This window comes from Oncorhynchus tshawytscha, linkage group LG23 (assembly GCF_018296145.1).
Source record: "Oncorhynchus tshawytscha isolate Ot180627B linkage group LG23, Otsh_v2.0, whole genome shotgun sequence".
Classification (NCBI taxonomy): domain Eukaryota; kingdom Metazoa; phylum Chordata; class Actinopteri; order Salmoniformes; family Salmonidae; genus Oncorhynchus; species Oncorhynchus tshawytscha.
In genome coordinates this window covers 13,651,627-13,672,233 of record NC_056451.1, presented here as the reverse complement: position 1 = coordinate 13,672,233, position 20,607 = coordinate 13,651,627, and the positions used below count along the sequence as shown (strand labels likewise).

At 42.9% G+C, this 20,607-nt stretch overlaps 1 protein-coding gene across 3 annotated transcripts; it reads right to left on the bottom strand.

Annotated features, from left to right (window-relative positions):
• Positions 1-5,304: 5,304 nt before the first annotated feature.
• herpud2 (HERPUD family member 2) lies at positions 5,305-20,335 on the bottom strand. Of its 3 annotated transcripts, none has more exons than XM_024385757.2 (9): positions 20,222-20,335; positions 19,075-19,460; positions 11,884-11,961; positions 11,355-11,471; positions 10,531-10,688; positions 10,246-10,371; positions 9,786-10,106; positions 6,194-6,308; positions 5,305-5,965 (listed from the first exon to the last, which is right to left on the bottom strand). In XM_024385757.2, exons 2-9 carry the CDS (start codon positions 19,219-19,221, stop codon positions 5,786-5,788), a joined length of 1,242 nt encoding a protein of 413 aa, XP_024241525.1. In that variant the 5' UTR covers positions 19,222-19,460; positions 20,222-20,335; the 3' UTR covers positions 5,305-5,785. The 3 variants fall into 3 exon arrangements, with proteins under 3 accessions (XP_024241525.1, XP_024241526.1, XP_024241527.1); XM_024385758.2 differs by having other exon boundaries at positions 6,194-6,281; XM_024385759.2 differs by lacking the exon at positions 11,355-11,471.
• Between the last annotated feature and the right edge of the window lie 272 nt (positions 20,336-20,607).

Here is a 20,607-nt window from a genome sequence, read left to right as displayed (position 1 = left end):
TACGTGTGTGTGTGTGTGTGTGTAAAATTCTGAATTATAATATTCATACGTGTGTGTGTGTGTGTGTGTGTGTGTGTGTGTAAAATTCTGAATTATAAGATGATTTTGCCAGCCTATCCTCTCATCTTTTCAGTAAACAGTAGCTACTATCCTCCATCATACTACTTCACCAGTATAATGTATCCAGTTGATTTCCTGTTGATAGAGTAGCATGTTATTTATCATTCAGACCACCTCCCTCAATAGACTTCACAATATCCCCTTTTCTTAAGTAATTATGTTTATTATGTTCATGAATAGCCATTAATTCACTCAAAGACCCATATATTTAAATGTAAACGAGAAGCTAGATAGTGATTAGTACTATTGGAATCTGCGTTGTGTTCTTGAGGATTCGAGTGGTGTCATCTGTTAAAAGCAGACTGGCTGATAGCCAATGGACTTTCCATTTCATGGGAGGAATTTGAAAGAAAGTCACAGGCACAGGACTCACCTCTCGAATAACAGTGAGAGTAGTGATAATGTGGCAACAATATTGAAAGTTCAACTTTTGGACCAAATTCATTGCATTATCCTCCCTCTGGAAGTGCATCCCTGTGTTTCAACTTTCTTTCAAACTCCTCATGCACCAACATCTCTCATGGCCTACACGATCATGACATAAGACTTCTGATAACAACGCAACACATTTGTGGTGATAATGGGCCACAACATTGTGAAGTGCTATAACCAATGGTAGATAAGTACAGTAAGCTCCAAAAGTATTGGGACAGTGACACATGTTTTGTTGTGCAGACTGTCAGCTTGTATTTGAGGGTATTTTGATCCATATCGGGTTAACCGTTTAGAAATAACGGCACTTTTTGTACATAGTCCCCCCATTTTATTGTGGCAAAAGTATTGGGACAAATTCACTTTGGTCCCATATTCATAGCACACAACGTCTACATGAAGACTCTACAAATTTGTTGGATGCATTTGCTGTTTGTTTTGGTTGTGTTTCAGATTATTTTGTGTCCAATAGAAATTAATTGCAAATAATGTATTGTGTCATTTTTTTGTCACTCTTATTGTAAATAAGCAGTGGTGGAAAAAGTAACCAATTGTCATACTTGAGTGAAAGTAAAGATACCTTAATAGAAATTACTTGAGTAAAAGTGAAAATCACCCAGAAAAATACTACTTGAGTAAAAGTCTAAAAGTTTTTGGTTTTAAATATACTTAAGTATCAAAAATAAAAGTACAAGTATGAATCATTTCAAATTCCTTATATTAAGCAAAGCAGACAGACACATTTTCTAGTTATTTACAGATAGCCAGGTGCACACTCCAACACTCAGACATCATTTACAAACGAAGCATGTGTTTAGTGAGTCCGCCAGATCAGAGGCAGTAGTGATGACCAGGGATATTCTCTTGATAAGTGTGGGAATTAGACCATATTCCTGTCCTGCTAAGCATTCAACATGTAACGAACACTTTTGGGTGTCAGGGAAAATGTATGGAGTAAAAAGTACATCATTTTCTTTAGGAATGTAGTGAAGTAAAAGTAGTCAAAAATATAAATAGTAAAGTACAGATACCCCAAAAAACTACTTAAGTAGTACTTTGAAGTATTTTTACTTAAGTACTTTACACCACTGTAAATAAGAGTAGAATATGTTTCTAAACACTTCTACATTAATGTGGCTGGTACCATGGTTACAGATAATTCTGAATGAATTGTGAATAATGATGAGTGAGAAAGTTACAGATGCACAAATATCATACCCCCCACCCTGATAACGACTTCCTCTTCCTCATCACTGCTGTCATCAATTATCATAATTTGTCTTAAGACTTGAGGAATACAAATTAGACAAAAAATCACATGACAGTCATAATCCCTGGTGGACAGACTACGTAAACATAAAGTCTGACCAAATTACATAAGATTTTGGTTCTGGGTTAACTGAGATTATGACAGTCCACAAAACCACAGTTCTGTATTGTTTACACCTAAGTATATCCATGATATAATTGTCAACATAGAGTACATCAAAATAACAGTCCCCAGGACGGTTCAACCTAAGCCCAGGTTTATAACGCGGAGGGATCATATTATCGATGGACACGGTTGCTGCATTCAAAACCAAATGTAGGCTATTGGGCTCCTGAGTGGCGCAGCGGTCTAATGCATTGCATCTCAATGCAAGAGGTGTCGCTACAGTCCCTGGTTCAAATCCAGGCTGTATCACATCCGGCCGTGATTAGTAGTCCCATAGTGTGGCGAACAATTGGCCCAGCGCCGCCGGGGTAGGCCGTCATTGTAGATAAGAATTTGTTCTTAACTGACTTCCCTGGTTAAATAAAATACTAAATATCTCAATGGATCTCAACAGTCCTCTCTGAAGGTGGATAGCTAACCCCGTGTGCTACGTTGCTTGTACCTGCACCAGATGAAAAAAAGCACTGAAGTGAATGCACTCGGTTACTACCAAAATCTACGTATGAGTTTGTCCACTGAGCAGTGCCACGAGTCACATTTCTCCTGCACATGACATTGACCGCATGAAAAATAGGAAGAGTCTGACAGGCCATGTGTGCCTTGTTGAACTTTTTTTAAAGCACCGATCCAGCCTGTAGGTCTACTGACAACCACTCAGGCTCAGAAGACACCGACAAAGCCCAGCATTCACTGATCACCCACAGACAGCTAAACAGTACCGTTCTAAAATCACAAGCTTTTTATATTTTGTTTACAATTGTACCACCTGCAGGCCAATTAGAGAACCTCTCTCAAGTGTCATTCAATTGAACCAATCAAATCAAATCGAACCAAATCAAATTTTATTTGCCACATGCGCCGAATACAACCAGTTTAGACCTTACAGTGAAATGCTTACTTACGAGCCCCTAACTGACAGTGCAGTTTCAAAAAATATGGATAAGAATAAGAGATAAAAGTAACAGGTAATTAGAGGAGCAGTAAAAAATAACAATATATACAGGGGGGTGCTGTTACAGAGTCAATGTGCAGGGGCACCGGTTAGTTGAGGTAGTATGTACATGTAGGTAGTGTTGATTAAAGTGACAATGCATAGATGACAGCAGAGAGTGGCAGTGGTGTGGAGGGGGGGGGGCATGTGAATAGTCTGGGTAGCCATTTGACTAGATGTTCAGGAGTCTTATGGCTTGGGTGTAGAAGCTGTTTAGAAGCCACTTGGACTTAGACCTGGCGCTCCGATACCGCTTGTTGTGTGGTAGAAGAGAGAACATTCTAAGGAGGCTGGAGTCTTCGACAATTCTCAGGGCCATCCTCTGACACCGCCTGGCATAGAGGTCCTGGATGGCAGGAAGCTTGGCTCCAGTGATGTACTTGGCCGTTCGCACTACCCCTGTAGTGCCTTGCAGTCGGAGGCCGAGCAGTTGCCATACCAGGCAGTAATGCAACCAGTCAGGATACTCTCAATGGTGCAGCTATAGAACTTTTTGAGGATCTGAGGACCCATGCCAAATATTTTCAGTCTCCTGAGGGAGAATACTTTTTGTGTCTGCTTCACGACTGTCATGTTGTGCTTGGACCATGTTAGTTTGTTGGTGATGTGGACACCAAGGAACTTGAAGCTCTCAACCTGCTCCATTGCAGCCCCTTCGATGAGAATGGGGGCGTGCTCGGTCCTCCTTTTCCTGTAGTCCACAATCATCTCCTTTGTCTTGATCACGTTGAGGGAGAGGTTGTTGTCCTTGCACCACACGGTCAGGTCTCTGACCTCCCTATAGGCTGTCTCGTTGTTGTCGGTGATCAGGCCTACCACTGTTGTGTCATCGGCAAATTTAATGACGGTGTTAGAGTCGCGCCTGGCCGTGCAGTCATGAGTGAACAGGGAGTACAGGAGGGGGCTGAGCACGCACCCCAGAGGGGCCTCTGTGTTGAGGATCAGCGTGCGGATGTGTTGTTACCTACCCTTACCACCTGGGGACGGCCCGTCAGGAAGTCCAGGATCCAGTTGCAGAGGGAGGTGTTTAGTCCCAGGGTCCTTAGCTTATTGATGAGCTTTGAGGGCAATATGGTGTTGAAAGCTGAGCTGTAGTCAATGAACAGCATTCTCACATAGGTGTTCCTTTTGTCCAGGTGGGAAAGGGAAGTGTGGAGTGCAATAGTGACTGCATCATCTGTGGATCTGTTGGGGCGGTATGCAAATTGGAGTGGGTCTAGGGTTTCTGGGATGACGGTGTTGATGTGAGCCATGACTAGCCTTTCAAAGCACTTCATGGCTACAGACGGGAGTGTGGATCCGAGTTGTTTTATTTGGAGATTACCAACATTGCCTATGGAAATGTATCCGTCTCATATTAGTTGAGAGAGAAACAACACATTTCTCTTGCAAAATGCACTAACACAATCAAAACTTTAAAAAGCCTACCTGTCACAAAATGTAATAACTCCAAAAACAGGGTCATTTGTTGTCTGGAAAGATGATCCACTATCACCCTCAGAATTTAGAAAACATCTCACAAGCATAGTCACGGGAAGTAGGGGTGCTGCTGCTGCACCCCCTGAAAAAGTAGAATTGAATAATTTCTATTCACAAAAGTAGTGCACTGGGCCTTTGCTAGTCCTGTATTAGCAGACCAATATAGCCTTCTGTAATGCGGGCAAAAATGTTTTTCCAGCCCCTAATCTCTGAACTGATCAATTAGCTCAGTTGGTCAGGTGTGGTGCCTAGTTGGAACAAAATCCTGCAGTACTCCAGGAACAGGGTTGCCTACCCGTTATAGAGGTTAATAAGGTGGCTAGAGGTTTCTTCAGCTTCCAGAGACCCAGGTGGTGGTCTCAAAAAAGGCCTCAGAATCTGTTAGCGATTCTAGGTTGAAGTAACCACCATCATGCCATAGGTTTTCACGTTCCTCCTGCTGCTGCTCCTCTACTTTAACATCATAGTGCCCATTGGGTATGACGTTTATTACTAGGTATTACTGCACTGTTGGAGCAAGAAATACAAGCATTTCTCTGCACCTGCGATAACATCTGCAAACCTGTGTACGCGACCAATAAACTTGATTTGAGTAGTCATCAAGCAGCCATCTTGGAGGATGAAGTAGAATTCCTGAGTTATCTAAGCTGTATCATGCATAGAATACTCATAAGATATCTATGGTTACAGGGCTTTGAACAGATGATTCAATTCCACTACGTCAACTGCACCAGATGAAAAAGAGCATGAACTTCCACTTAGTGACTCCCAAATAAAGTAGGTCAAATAGAGAACATCTCACTTGCCCTTCAATTGAACCAATCATAGAAGACAGTTCACACACACGAAACCACAAGGCTTTTATTCAAAAATGCATTTTGTCAGGAATTAAGATGTATATATTTATATGTAAATAGATAATGCTCATATACACAGGGAGAATCAATGTGCTAGAGTCATTGCAATATTCATACACATTTAGGTGTGTATGTCCTTTCATCTATTCTCCAAAACCAAAATGATAAATGCAATGGCTGTATCACTGCTTACAATGGATGACCTTTCGAGGCCTTTCAATGCCACCAAAATCTGAATGAGCAGACATGATCAAAGGTAATAAAGTGTGTGTGTGTACCGGTTTGTATGACGAAATCAGAGAAGCCTCTGTAATATAAAGCATTGTTAGCTTGTTTAACATGGCATAACATGTTAGTTTGTTCGATGCTCATTGATTTATTCAAGACTTCCCCCACACTGCAGCACTTTTTACAGTCTGGTAGTTGGCAGCATGGGAGGTTGTTACTGGGGGGGGGGTCTCCCTCCCTGATTTAGTTGGCGGGGTGGGGGGGTCCCTCTGGGATGAGGGAGGTGAAGAAGGTGCTGATGAAGGACCAGGTGGAGGCCAGGAAGCCGTGGTGGCGGGGGGCAGCGGGAGCTGCCGGGTCCTCTGGGCCTTCCTCTCCACTGTCGCCCTCCTCATCCTCCAGCCCTTCATCCATCATCCGCTCCTGAGATGGAGAGAAACAGGACGAGAAAATGAGAGAGAATAAGAGAAGGACCATCGGTTTAAAAAGCAGAGACAGAGAGAGAATGTGGCAGAGACAAAGGAGCAGCTTGGACACAGACAGAAAAACAACCACACAGAAAAACAACCACACAGACAGACAGATCGATCAGACAGAAAAACATAACCACACAGACAGAGATGGAGTCCATCTTAAACAAGGAGCACCTACCATCTCCTGGATGTCCTGGTGTCTCTCTGCCTCGTCCTGATGAGCTAACCCCGCTCCTCCTCCTCCTCCGGGGTTCTGCAGCTCTGGCCTAAAGGGGAACCAACCAGCCCTGTGCCTAGTTAACACCACAAAATTAGTATCTCACACACAGACACAGTGGGCTCCAAAATTACTGTCACCCTTGACTGACAATGCACAAACAATACTTGAACAAATATAAACAATATAATTATAGAGATAAACTCAAAATATCATGTGAGAAATACTGTACTTTATTAATGTTTTAATGGAACCCACCAAAATCATACAATTATTTAACACAAATACATTTAATCAAAATCAAGGTTTCATAATTATTGGCACTCCTCATTTAGTACTTAGTGCATCCACCTCTGGCAAGGATAACAGCATGGTCTTTTCCTGTAATGTTTGACAAGGTTAAGGAACACATTTGGAGGGATTTTGGACCATTCCTCTATGCAGATCCTTTCAAGATCCTTCACATTCTTGGGTTTGCCCTTATCAACTGCCCTCTTCCACTAAGCCCACAGGTTTTCAATTGGATTGAGGTCCGGCGACTGAGATGGCCATGGCAGAACATTGATTTTGCTGTCACAGAAGCATTTCTGTGTGGATCTTGAGGTATGTTTTGGGTCATTGTCTTGTTGGAAAGTCCACCTACGGCCAAGTCCAAGCCTTCTGGCAGAGGCAACCAGAATGTCAGCCAAAATCGCCTGATTCTTGGTGGAATTCATTATGCCATCAATCTTAACCTCTGGAATAAAAACAGCCCCAAAACATCACTGACCCACCACCATATTTCAACGTACAAGGTGCCTCTCCTTGTTGTCTCATCTGACCAGAGCACCTTCTTCCAGTCATAATTTAAATGACGTTTGGCTCCAAGCACTTGCGTTTGTGTCTTGGGGTCAGAAAGGGCTTTATTATGGCAACCCTTCCAAAGAGGCTGTGGTTGTGGTTGTCTGATGGTGCTTTTTGAAACCTGGTGACCCCAAGATGCCACCAAGGCCTGCAATTCTTTCACAGTAATTCTTGGGGATTTTGTTGCTTCTCTCACCATCCTCCTCCCTATCTTGGGGGGCAAAATGCATTTGCGTCCTCTACCCATGAGGTTTTCAACTGTTCCATATCTTTTTGAATTGTTTAATAATTGCCCTGACAGTGCTCAGTGGTATATTCAATTGTTTGTGGATCTTCTTGTAGCCATTAACATATTCAAAGCTCATCACTAAGCTAAGGATCCTGGGACTAATCACCTTCCTCTGCAACTGGATCCTGGACTCCCTGACGGGCCGCCCCCAGGTGGTAAGGGTAGGTAACAACACATCCGCCACGTTGATCCTCAACACAGAGGCCCCTCAGGGGTGCGTGCTCAGTCCCCTCCTGTACTCCCCGTTCACACACGACTGCATGGCCAAGCATGACTCCAACACCATCAATAACTTTGCAGACGACACAACGACAAGACAGCCTATAGGGAGAAGGTCGGAGACCTGGCCGGGTGGTGCCAGAATAACAACCTATCCCTCAACGTAATCAAGACAAAGGAGATGATTGTGGACTACAAGAAAATGAGGATTGAGCACGCCACCATTCTCATTGAAGGGGCTGTAGTGGAGCAGGTTGAGAGCTTCATGCTCCTTGGTGTCCACATCACCAACAAACTAGAATGGTCCAAACAGACCAAGACCGTCGTGAAGAGGGCACGACAAAGCCTATTCCCCCTCAGAAAACTAAAAAGATTTGTCATGGGTCCTCAGATCCTCAAAAGGTTCTACAGGTGCCTCATCGAGAGCATCCTGACTGGTTGCATCACTGCCTGGTACGGCAACTGCTCGGCCTACGACCGCAAGGCACTACAGAGGGTAATGTGTAGTGCCCAGTACATCACTGGGGCCAAGCTTTCTGCCATCCAGGACCTCTACAACAGGCGGTGTCAGAGGAAGGCCCTAAAAATTGACAAAGACGCAAGATCTCATCCCGTGGGGTCAAAATGATCACAAGAACGGTGAGCAAAAATCCCAGAACCACACGGGGGGACCTAGTGAATGACCTGCAGAGAGCTGGGACCAAAGTAACAAAGCCTACAATCAGAAACACACTACGCCGTCAGGGACTCAAATCCTGCAGTGCCAGAAGTGTACTGGGTTAAGCAGGGGGACATGTCCAGGCCCGTCTGAAGTTTGCTAGAGAGCATTTGGATGATCCAGAAGAAGATTGGGAGAATGTCATATGGTCAGATGAAACCAAAATATAACTTTTTGGTAAAAACTCAACTTGTCGTGTTTGGAGGACAAAGAATGCTGAGTTGCATCCAAAGAACACCATACCTACTGTGAAGCATGGGGGTGGAAACATCATGCTTTGGGGCTGTTTTTCTGCAAAGGCACGACTGATCCGTGTAAAGGAAAGAATGAATGGGGCCATGTATCGTGAGATTTTGAGTGAAAACCTCCTTCCATCAGCAAGGCCATTGAAGATGAAACGTGGCTGGGTCTTTCAGCATGACAATGATCCCAAAACACCGCCCGGGCAACGAAGGAGTGGCTTCGTAAGAAGCATTTCAAGGTCCCGGAGTGGCCTAGCCAGTCTCCAGATCTCAACCCCATAGAAATTCTTTGGAAGGAGTTGAAAGTCCGTGTTGCCCAGCAACAGCCCCAAAACATCACTGCTCTAGAGGAGATCTGCATGGAGGAATGGCTCAAAATACCAGCAACAGTGTGTGAAAACCTTGTGAAGACTTACAGAAAACGTTTGACCTCTGTCATTGCCAACAAAGGGTATATAACAAAGTATTGAGATAAACTTTTGTTATTGACCGAATACTTATTTTCCACCATAATTTGCAAATAAATTCATTAAAAATCCTACAATGTGATTTTCTGGATTTTTTTCCCTCATTTTGTCTGTCATAGTTGAAGTGTACCTATGATGAAAATTACAGGCCTCTCTCATTTTTTTTAGTGGGAGAACTTGCACAATTGGTGGCTGACTAAATACTTTTTTGCCCCACTGTATTACCTCAATTAGCCTGACTAACCGGTGCCTGTATATAGCCTCGCTACTGTATATAGCAACTGACCTTTTTAATGTGTTTTTTTATTTCTTTACTTATCTATTGTTCACCTAATACCTATTTTTTTACTTAAAAATTGTGCTGTTGGTTCGGGCCTGTAAGTAAGCATTTCACTGTAAGGTTGTATTCAGTGCACGTGACAAATAAACATTGGTTTGCTTTATGAAGGTCTATGACCATCTGTCTCTTTTGAACTGACAGTTCTTTTGTTTTTTTCATAGTGTTGGATGACTAAGGGATATTGCATTACCTCATTTATTAAATCAATAAATTACTTTGGTGGGTTCCATTGAAATATGAATAAAGTAGAGTATTTCTCACATGTTGGTGTTTTGAGTTTCTCTATAATTATATTGTTTATACTTTTTCAAGTATTGTTTGTGCATTGCCAGTCAGGGTTGCCAGTCATTTTGGAGCCCAGTGTACAAAGTAAACAGGGTCCTTCAAAAGTATCCACTCTAATGTCAAACTGATAGTGTACAGACGAGAACTCACAAAAAGACGAGCAGCATGGCGCCTATCACCATGACGAAGCGGCCAAAGGAGGAGTAGAAATACACAATGCTGAGCAAGATGGCAGCGCGGGAGACCGCGTACATCCAGTCCAGCCAATCCCGGTTCAGTTCATCCTCATTTAGCACGGCCCCGCCTTGGGCATTCATCTGGATATTGGGATTGGCCGGCCTGTCCTCTTGAATGGGGTTAGGTCCCAGGGGAGGTGGAGCTTCATTGGGCTGTGCGGGTTGGGGGGAGTGGGTGGGACTGGGGGAGGAGGGAGAGGTGGAGGGGGGCTGTGAGGCTGCCACTGCTGCTTGACTGGAAGAGGGAGAGAAAGAAAGACATAAATAAGTATTAGCAGATAGAAGCCAGTGAATATAACTCATTCCAACATAGAAAAGTCTGTGGTCCTTATGGGTTGTTAGGATTGGGCTCTAAATGCAGACGACTGACTTACTATTGCATGTAGTAGTGGCGTGCATACATTTGCTGCCACCAGAGGACCTGCATGGGCATGTACATGGGGTGGGGGGGCACACCTGCAGCCATACCCCCCTGTACTGGGACCTGTGTCCCATCTGGCCTATGGAGGAAAAACAGTAACACATGCAATCAAAAATCATGCGCACACAATATTTTCTGCATTTATTCCCACCATTTTTAAAAATTGAATTTCAATTATTTTCCTGACTAGGTAGAAACTGAACTAGAATTGATCCCAATACACGAGAACAGTGCTTACCATTGCATTATACCAGTAGAGGTAGGATTTTGAGGGTTAAATTGGGGGAAGCCTCCACGATGCCTTAGTCCATCATAACTTCCTGCTACTGAGGCAGCGGACTGACTGTCCTGATTTGGTGTTGTGGCTTGGGGGGTGGAGCCAGCACTGTCTGAACTCTGAGTGACAAGACATACACCAATCATAAACCAGCAAAGGAATATATAGGTTAAAAAAAACAATGCACCTATGGGAATAAGGACAGCTGCAAAGTAGGGCTGGGTGGTATAGAGTATTTTACTATATACACACACCGGTACTGATGCACAGACAAGCTTGGGTTTTTACTTTACCTTGTATAACGGTATTTCAATGTATGGTTTGTTAAATGTGTTATGCCACTGTGTGTAATGTCGGTTGGTTCCTACCCTGTCACAATAACCTCTCCCTCGCTTTTTCATTCATTGTGTCAATCACTGGATTTATAGTGCCCACTATATTCAAACTTTTGGTTGAAGTTTCTTGAATGTCCAAAGCCCTATTAAAAACCCTTAGAACGTATGTGTTGCCACCCCAGGGTCATGCACTACAAATAAAGCATATTTAGAACTTGTAATGTTAAAAAACTAAAATAACTAAAAGGATATATTTGGGTCATGTCGCCCAGCCCTACCGCAAAGACACCAAATGGATACTTTCTAAGTCACCGAGTAGAAATGTAACGTATAGACCGCACCCCACTCTCCATTCCAAATGACAGAGTATTCTGTTGTGTTCTAGGCATTTAATTTCTATCTGTTTGAATTGTTGAGCTCCACAGAATGACTCCACACCATTAGACGTACCCCAGAGCTGGAGCTGGGGTCAGAGGTCACCGAGCTGGGGGTGGAGCAGTGGGGCGTGGGCGAGGTTGGTGGGCTACGGGAGGCACACACCAGGTGCATCATGTGATAACCCTCCTGCTGTAGGCAGAAATAGAGGGTTGGATGTGGGGGAAAAGGAGAAGGGCATAATTAATCATTTGATTCTGTTTTGGTGATTAGAGGACGTGAGAGCGAGGGAGGAATTTCAGGGAACAGGCTAGAATTCAGGGACAAAGCCAACCTCAACAATGTTGCTTACTACATCGGATCAGCTATTGTTATACCGTCACAGTCTCTGCCTCACGTTCACCCTCTCTCTCAGACACACAAGGGGGGTGGGCCCTATTCAATAACAGCTTAGCAGTCAGTTGTCTGTTATGTTGAGTGAGGTTTCTGTGATATTGCATACCAATTCTAACATTTCAGATATAGTGTTAGTCCACCATACTCCAAACCTCTCCACCATATGCCACAGCAGAAAAACAGAGACAAGGTTGAGAGTGGTCTTTACCTTCCTGAGGACATCCCTCAGTTGCAGGTGGTCCTGGAGGAGATGGCCTGAGTATACCAGCCGCTGATCCTTGGATGACTAAAACAACACAACTGTCATTCTGAGAAAGCCTGTTGCAGAATATGCAACTAGATCATTTAAAAATCACATAGTTTGGGTTGATAAGCCGTAAATGCAAAAATTATGGAAATGTTACATGCAAGAACAATGGTGCTGAAAGTATATCAACAAGGTGGTAGGGCAATATTACGTTTATTAATACAGAAGTACTATTGCAACCATAGACCTAAATGTTTGATTGATCTGATACAGTGACAGAACATGACATCAGTAATATCTCTGGTTGGAAAACATGTGCATTGTTTTTATGTAGATTTTAGAATATTTGCATGAAAATCTGGCACCAATTGGATGGAAACCTAGCTTGTGTTCCAGAGAGACTAAGCATTTTCAGATTAGATTAGGGTAGATTACACACTTGAACACATACCTGCAGCGTCACAAGACAACGCCTTACAGAATGATTTCACATGATGTACAGTACCAGTCAAAAGTTGGGACACCAACTCATTCAAGGGTTTTTATTTTTTACTATTTTCTACATTGTAGAATAATAGTGTAGACATATGGAATCATATAGTAACCAAAAAAGGGTTAAACAAATCAAAATAAATACATTTTATATTTGAGATCCTTCAAAGTAGCCACCCTCTGCTTTGATGACAGCTTTGCATACTCTTGGCATTCTCTCAACCAGCTTCATGAGGAATACTATTGGACATCCACCTGGGAATTCTACAGACTATTCTATTCACATTGCCCCCCTCCCCTCCACTGACACTTTCTGTTGACATCTATGCATTGTCACTTTAATTAACTCTACCTACATGTACATACTACCTCAACTAACCGGTGCCCCTGCATCTTGACTCTGTACCAGCACCCCCCTGTATATATTGTTATTTTTTACTGTTCCTCTTTAATTACTTGTTACTTTTATCTCTTATTCTTATCCATATTTTTTTGAAACTGCACTGTCAGTTAGGGGCTCGTAAGTAAGCATTTCACTGTAAGGTCTAAACTGGTTGTATTCGGCGCATGTGACTAGTAACATCTGAAGGAGTTCCCACATATGCCGAGCACTTGTTGGCTGCTTTTCCTTCACTCTGCGGTCCAACTCATCCCAAACCACCACAATTGGGTTGAGGTCTGGTGATTGTGGAGGTCAGGTCATCTGATGCAGCAGCATCACTCTCCTTCTTGGTCAAATAGTCCTTACACAGCCTGGAGGTGTGTTTTGGATCATTGTCCTGTTGAAAAACAAATGATAGCGGGACTAGGCGCAAACCAGATGGGATGGCGAATCACTGCAGAATGCTGTGGTAGCCATGCTGGTTAGTGTGCCTTGAATTCTAAATAAATCACCAACAGTGTCAACAGCAAAGCACCCCCACACCTCCTCCTCGCTTCACAGTGGGAACCACACATGCGGAGATTATCTCTGCATCTCACAAAGACACAGCGGTTGGAAGCAAAAATCTCAAATTTGGACTCATTAGACCGGTCTAATGTCCATTGCTCGTGTTTCTTGGCCCAAGCAAGTCTTCTTATTGGGGTCCTTTAGTAGTGGTTTCTTTGCAGCAATTTGACCACGAAGGCCTGATTCACGCAGTCTCCTCTGAACAGTTGATGTTGAGATGTGTCTGTTAATTGAACTCTGTGAAGCATTTATTTGGGCTGCAATCTGAGGTGCAGTTAACTCCAATGAATGTATCCTCTGCAGCAGAGGTAACTCTGGGTCTTCCTTTCCTTGGCGATTCTTATGAGAGCCAGTTTCATCATAGCGCTTGATGGTTTTTGCGACTGCACTTGAAGAAACTTTAAAAGTCCTTGAAATTTTCTGTATTGACTGGCATCCATGTCTTAAAGGAATGATGGACTTGTTTCTCTTTGCTTATTTGAGCTGTTCTCGCCATAATATGGACTTGGCCTTCTACCAAATAGGGCTCTCTTCTGTATACCACCCCTACTGTGTCAATACAACTAATTGGCTCAAATGCATTAAGGAAAGACATTCCACATATTCACTTTAAAACACGGAACACCTGTTAATTGAAATACATTCCAGATGACTACCTCATGAAGCTGGTTGAGACAATGCCAAGAGTATGAAAAGCTGCCATCAAGGCAAAAGGTGGCTACTTTGAAGAATCTCAAGTATATTTTGATTTGCTTAACACCTTTTTGGTTACTACATGATTCCATATGTATTATTTCATAGTTTTGATGTCTTCACTATTATTCTACAATATAGAAAATAGTTAAAATAAATAAAAACCCTTGAATGAGTAGGTGTCCAAACTTTTGACAGGTACTATATATGTAAATGTAGACCTACGTACATGTAAAAGCAAGCATTTCAAATCCCCAAAACGTAGTCTATGCTCAGAAGGAATAGTTGGGTTTTGTTTTGGTGGTTAAGACGCAGCAAGATAGTGCTCACAGATAAACAACGTGGCAGATAACCCAATGTGTCATTCATTTTGGAAAACCTGACAAATGAACTATTAAGATAATATCCCTTAACTAATCCCTTAATTTAGGATGCTTGGTTGACTGCTGTGGTTACACAGTTCTGTTCTGCTTTCCCAGGTGGATGTCCAGTTTTGAGATTTACTCAACAGCTGTCACATCTTTCAGTTTATGGAGCTCAGGTAAGAAACAATTAGACTGTCTACAGCTTCCTCTGTTTATAGAAAAATGCTAAGATGAACAACGCAATTACCTCACAAGTGTATAACATGAAAAACCAGGGCTTGTTTCTTACTCAAATTCTGGAGAAGTCTACTTCAAAACTATATTGAACAAAAATATAAAATGCAACATGTAAAGTGTTTGACCCATGTTTCAGGAGCTGAAATAAAAGGTTGCAGAAATGTTTCATAAGGCCACTCTAAAATGTGCAGTTGTCACACAACACAATGACACAGATGTCTTAAGTTATGAAGGAGCTTGAAATTGGAATGCTGGCTGCAGGAATGTCCACCTGAGCCGTTACCAGTGCAAGCTTTAACTTCCTGACTGATGTCTTGAGATGTTGCTTCAATATACCCACATCATGATGCCATCTATCATGCAGCAAAGCACCCAAACAACATGATGCTGCCTCCCCCGTGTTTCACGGTTGGGATGGTGTTCTTTGGCTTACAAGCCTCCCCCTTTTCCCTCCAAGCATAACAATGGTCATTATGGCCAAAGAGTTCAATTTTTGGTTCATCAGACCAGAGGACATTTCTCTAAAAAGTACGAGCTTTGTCCTCATGTGCTGTTGCAAACCATAGTCTGGCTTCTTTTATGGCGGTTTTGGAGCACTGGCTTCTTCCTTGCTGAGTGGCCTTTCAGGTTATGTCGATATAGGACTCGTTTTACTGTGGATATAGATACTTTTGTACCCGTTTCCTCCAGCATCTTCACAAGGTCCTTTGCTGTTGTTCTGGGATTGATTTGTACTTTTCGCACCCAAGTACATTTATCTCTAGGAGACAGAACGCGTCTCTTTCCTGAGTGGTATGACGGCTGCGTGGTCCCATGGTGTTTATACTTGCGTGCTGTTGTTTGTACATATGAACGTGGTACCTTTAGGCGTTAGGAAATTGCTCCCAAGGATGAACCAGACTTGTGGAGGTCTACAATTTATTCTCTGACGTCTTGGCTGATTTCTTTTGATTTTCCCATGATGTCAAGCAAAGAGGCCTTGAAATACATCCACAGGTACACCTTCAATTGACTCAAATGATGTCAATTCGCCTATCAGAAGCTTCTAAGGCCATGACATAATTTTCTGGAATTTTCCAAGCTGTTTTGAAGGCACAGCCAATTTAGTGTATGTAAACTTCTGACCCACTGTAATTGTGATACAGTACATTATAAGTGAAATAATCTGTCTGTAAACAATTGTTGGAAAATGTACTCGTGACATACACAAAGTAGATGTCCTAACCTACTTGCCAAAACTATAGTTCGTTAACAAGACATTTGTGGAGTGGTTGAAAAATGAGTTTTAATGACTCCAACCTAAGTGTAAGTAAACTTCCGACTTCATCTGTAGGTGGGGGCATAGTGACTATGCATAGGTAACAAACAAGCAGCGAGTAGCAGCAGTGTACAAGGGGTGGGGGGGGGTCAATGTAAATGATCCGGTGGTGATTTTTATGAATTGTTCAACAGTCTAATGGCTTGGGCGTAGAAGCTTTTGAGGAGCCTTTTGTTCCTAGACTTGGCGCTCCGGTACCACTTGCCGTGCGGCAGCAGAGAAATCAGTCTACAACTTGGGTGACTGGAGTCTGACAATTTTATGGGCTTTCCTCTGTTGGGGAATAATCAGAATTAGTTGGTAACATAGGGAAGATGTTTTATATTCATCATATGTTTGTAAGTTACTTCTCATCAGAATGTTATTTTTGTATAATACTGTGGCCGGGTTGAAGTATCTGTTCTATGTCAAGACTAAGTTACTTGGGCCGGAGAGAGGGGAGAGGTCAAGCGTGTATCTCTTGGCTCCACAATGTCTGTGTGCCAGTCAGTGTGTCTCTGTGATCTTGTCAAGATAGAATGGATTTGATATATGGCTGTTGATATGGAGGATTTGTTTATGGTTCTGAGTTTGAGAAAATAACATAGTTTAGGAGACAAAGCTGAACGATAAATTATGCCTATCCTGTCTGGCTATGTGTGTCTTTGCTATTAAAGGATCTCTCAGATAATTCATTGATAGACACTGAATTGATCTGAGAGTCACAGGGTTGTGATAGAGCTCATATAATTAAAAACGGACTTTGTGATAACTAACTCTGACTTGTGTGTGGTTTGCTCTCATGATTTGGTAAATAGAGGAAATTTCCATGACACCTCTGACACTGCCTATTTATAGGTCCTGGATGGCAGGAAGTTTAGCCCCAGTGATGTACTGGGCCGTTCGCACAACCCTCTGTAACTCCTCACGGTCAGATGCCGAGCAGTTGCCATACCAGGCAGTGATGCAACCAGTCAGGATGCTCTCGATGGTGCAGCTGTCAAACCTTTTGAGGATCTGGGGGCCCATGCCAAATCTTTTCAGTCTCCTGAGGGGGAAAAGGTTTTGTTGTGCCCTCTTCACGACTGTCTTGGTATGTTTGGACCATGATAGTTCATTGGTGATGTGGACACCAAGGAACTTGAAACTCTCGACCCGCTCCACTAATGGGGGCCTGTTTGGCCCGCCTGTTCCTGTAGTCCACGATCAGCTCCTTCGTCTTGCTCACGTTGAGGGAGAGGTTGTTGTCCTGGCACCACACTGCCAGTTCTCTGACCTCCTCCCTATAGGCCGTCTCATCGTTGTCGGTGATCAGGCCTACCACTGTTGTGTCATCAGCAAACTTAATGGTGGTGTTGGATCGTGTTTGGCCACGCAGTCATGGGTGAACAGAGAATACAGGACGGGACTAAGTCCACACTCCTGAGGGGCCCCAGTGTTAAGGATCAGCGTGGCAGATGCGTTGTTGCCTACTCTTACCACCTGGGGGCAGCCCGTCAGGAAGTCCAAGAACCAGTAGCAGAGGGAGGTGTTTAGTCCCAGGATCCTTAGCTTAGTGATGAGCTTCGTGGGCACTATGGTGTTGAACGCTGACTTGTAGTCGATGAACAGCATTCTCACATCGGTGTTCATTTTGTCCAGGTGAGAAAGGGCAGTGTGGAGTGCGATTGCGTCATCTGTGGATCTGTTGGGGCGGTATGCCAATTGGAGTGAGTCTAGGGTGTCCGGGAGGATGCTGTTGATGTGAGCCATGAAAAGCTCTGAACCTGTGGTCGTTTCCCTTGCTCTGCATGCGTAACGCTGCTTCGAGGGTGGCTGTTGTCGATGTGTTCCTGGTTCGAGCCCAGGTAGGGGCGAGGAGAGGGACGGAAGCTATACTGTTACACTGGCAATACTAAAGTGCCTATAAGAACATCCAATAGTCAAAGGTTAATGAAATACAAAAATGGTATAGAGGGAAATAGTCCTATAATTCCTATAATAACTACAACCTAAAACTTATTACCTGGGAATATTGAAGACTCATGTTAAAAGGAACCACCAGCTTTCATATGTTCTCATGTTCTGAGCAAGGAACTGAAACGTTAGCTTTCTTACATGGCACTTTTACTTTCTTCTCCAACACTTTATTTTTGCATTATTTAAACCAAATTGAACATGTTTCATTATTTATTTGAGGCTAAATTGATTTTATTGATGTATTATATTAACTAAAAATAAGTGTTCATTCAGTATTGTTGTAATTGTCATTATTACAAATAAAATAAAAATATTCCTTAAAAATCGGCCGATTAATCGGCTTTTTGTGTGTGTGTGGGCCTCCAATAATCGGTATCGGCGCTGAAAAATCATAATCGGTCGACCTCTAGTGAAGACACTTGACAGTGGGTCCGTTGACCTGTTTAAAGGTTTTGTTCACATCGGCTACCGAGAGGGTTATCACACAGTCATCCAAAACAGCTGGTGCTCTCGTGCATGCTTCAGTGTTGCTTGCCTCGAAGCGAACATAAAAGGCATTTAGCTTGTCTGGTAGGCACGCGTCACTGGGCAGCTCGCGTCTGGGTTTCCCTTTGTAGTCAGTAATAGTGTTTGAGATGCACTGGATCGACATGTATTATTGCATGTTCCAGTTCCCACCAATATCCAGCAACTTTGCACAGCCATTGAAGAGGAGATGGACAACATTCCACAGGCCATAATCAACGGCCTGATCAACTCTATGCAAAGGAGATGTGTCGTAATGCATGAGGAAAATGGTGGGAACACCAGATACTGACTAGTTTTCTGATTCACACCCCTACTTTTCTTTTAAGGTATCTGTATTACAGTCATGTAAAATCCATAGATTAGGGTCTAATTCATTTATTTCAATTGACTGATTATATGAACTGGAACTCAGTAAAATATTTGAAATTGTTGCGTTTATAGTTTTGTTCAGTATTCTTTGCAGATACTTTTACTGTGGTTATTCCTTTGAGAGTTAGACCTTGAGCTGAGCTGGAGTAAAAGCCTGCACACCCAGTAGCTCTCCAGGCGGACGGTTCCCCCGTCCTATCCACTCCCCTTAGTTAATGGAATGGTGGGGATGAGGAAACCAAAAAATGGCAGTACCAACTCACCGGCTTGCTTGGGTACACATTCGAGATGTGACTCTTCAGTTTCTCTACCGTCCAGTTGAGAAAACAGTTTATTGTCTGGTCGTCATACTTCTGGTTGGGGGCCTTGATGACTAAGGTGACGGGACTGTCAACTGCTCCTGGGTCCATGGTTCATATTAATGGGTGTGTCAAGGGGATGGGAAAGGACAGGGCTCGCCTCCTACACCTGAGGAGGAAGACTCCCTCAGATCCTCTTCATCATTGTGATCTCATGTCCAGCTCAGCCAATGACTGTGGTGGACAGGGTATTTTCCCCTCTAAAGAGCTGTCATTGGCGGGGAGATGGTTCTGTGTCCAATCACGATGTAATCCTGGTGGAGAGTGAAGCAGCTATGTTTCTTGGGGTTCTGTCAAGTAGAGAAAGTGATTAAGACAATGCTTCTCAAACAGTTATGAATCTGAACGTTTTGAATGTCCTTACTTGTGGTACTAACTAGGCTACTCAAATGTATTGACATGCACAGATTGACAGTCTCTGGAATTGTTTATGTTAATGTATAATTTAAAAAAAAGGGATATTAGCTAGCTAGCTAATACTTTTAAATGCTTTTATAATGTAATTAATGAGTGAGACACAGCCAGTCCTGATGATTACTATTTAATCCTATGTATGGCCAGTTGAAGAAAATATTAGTGCTTAAGAGCGTAGTCAGCATAACTATATTCAACAGACAAGTCGCGGATAAACATAAACACAGACACTGGATCTCTGACACCCCTGACCTAGCTAGCAACAATTCAGGGGGAGACATTCCAGTCTTCAGAACACCTGTCGCGTTGCGTCACACAGCTGTCAAAACGAGCCATCCAGCCAGAGACTAGTTAGCGACCTACTTGTTTATTGTTTACACTAACCACCAAAACTAGTCTATGTAGAAAGTAATTGTATGTATGTACTTTAGCATATCTGACAAATAGACGTTCGTTTTACGAGTGCTGTGCTATCAAAGCTCCAGAGATTAGTGTTGCTAGTTAGCTAGCTACCTATTAGCCAAGCTAACATTACGTTAGCATATCGTGAAATGCTGGTTTGCTACTTCTCTTGATAATACGAACGACGTGACAGTATCGGGGACAGAAGATTTATTCATACACAACGTTAACTTACTTTAGATTATTTGAGTATTTTCGACCCCTTTTGACTGCTCCTTTCCAGTTCGACAGTTTTTTTTTGGTGAGTCGGGCGTGATACCGGAAACTACGTCATAATATTCCACTGACAGCTAGTGGGTACCAGTCATAGAGATAGATAGAGGACACTATAATAACTCACGGGTGTTAGTCGTCCAACGAAAGTATTTGTAAATATATTTGAAATATTGATGAGAAATGTAAATTTTGTCAATCTGGGAAATAATCAATTGAGCATTTGTTTTTCCAATGTGTGTATAAAACATGTTCTGGGTGGATCTTCTGATTTGGTAGGGACATCCATCTGCAAGCTTGTGCTGTTCTTTTTATTTTTGATAGTGCAAGATTCCCAACTAACGTCAA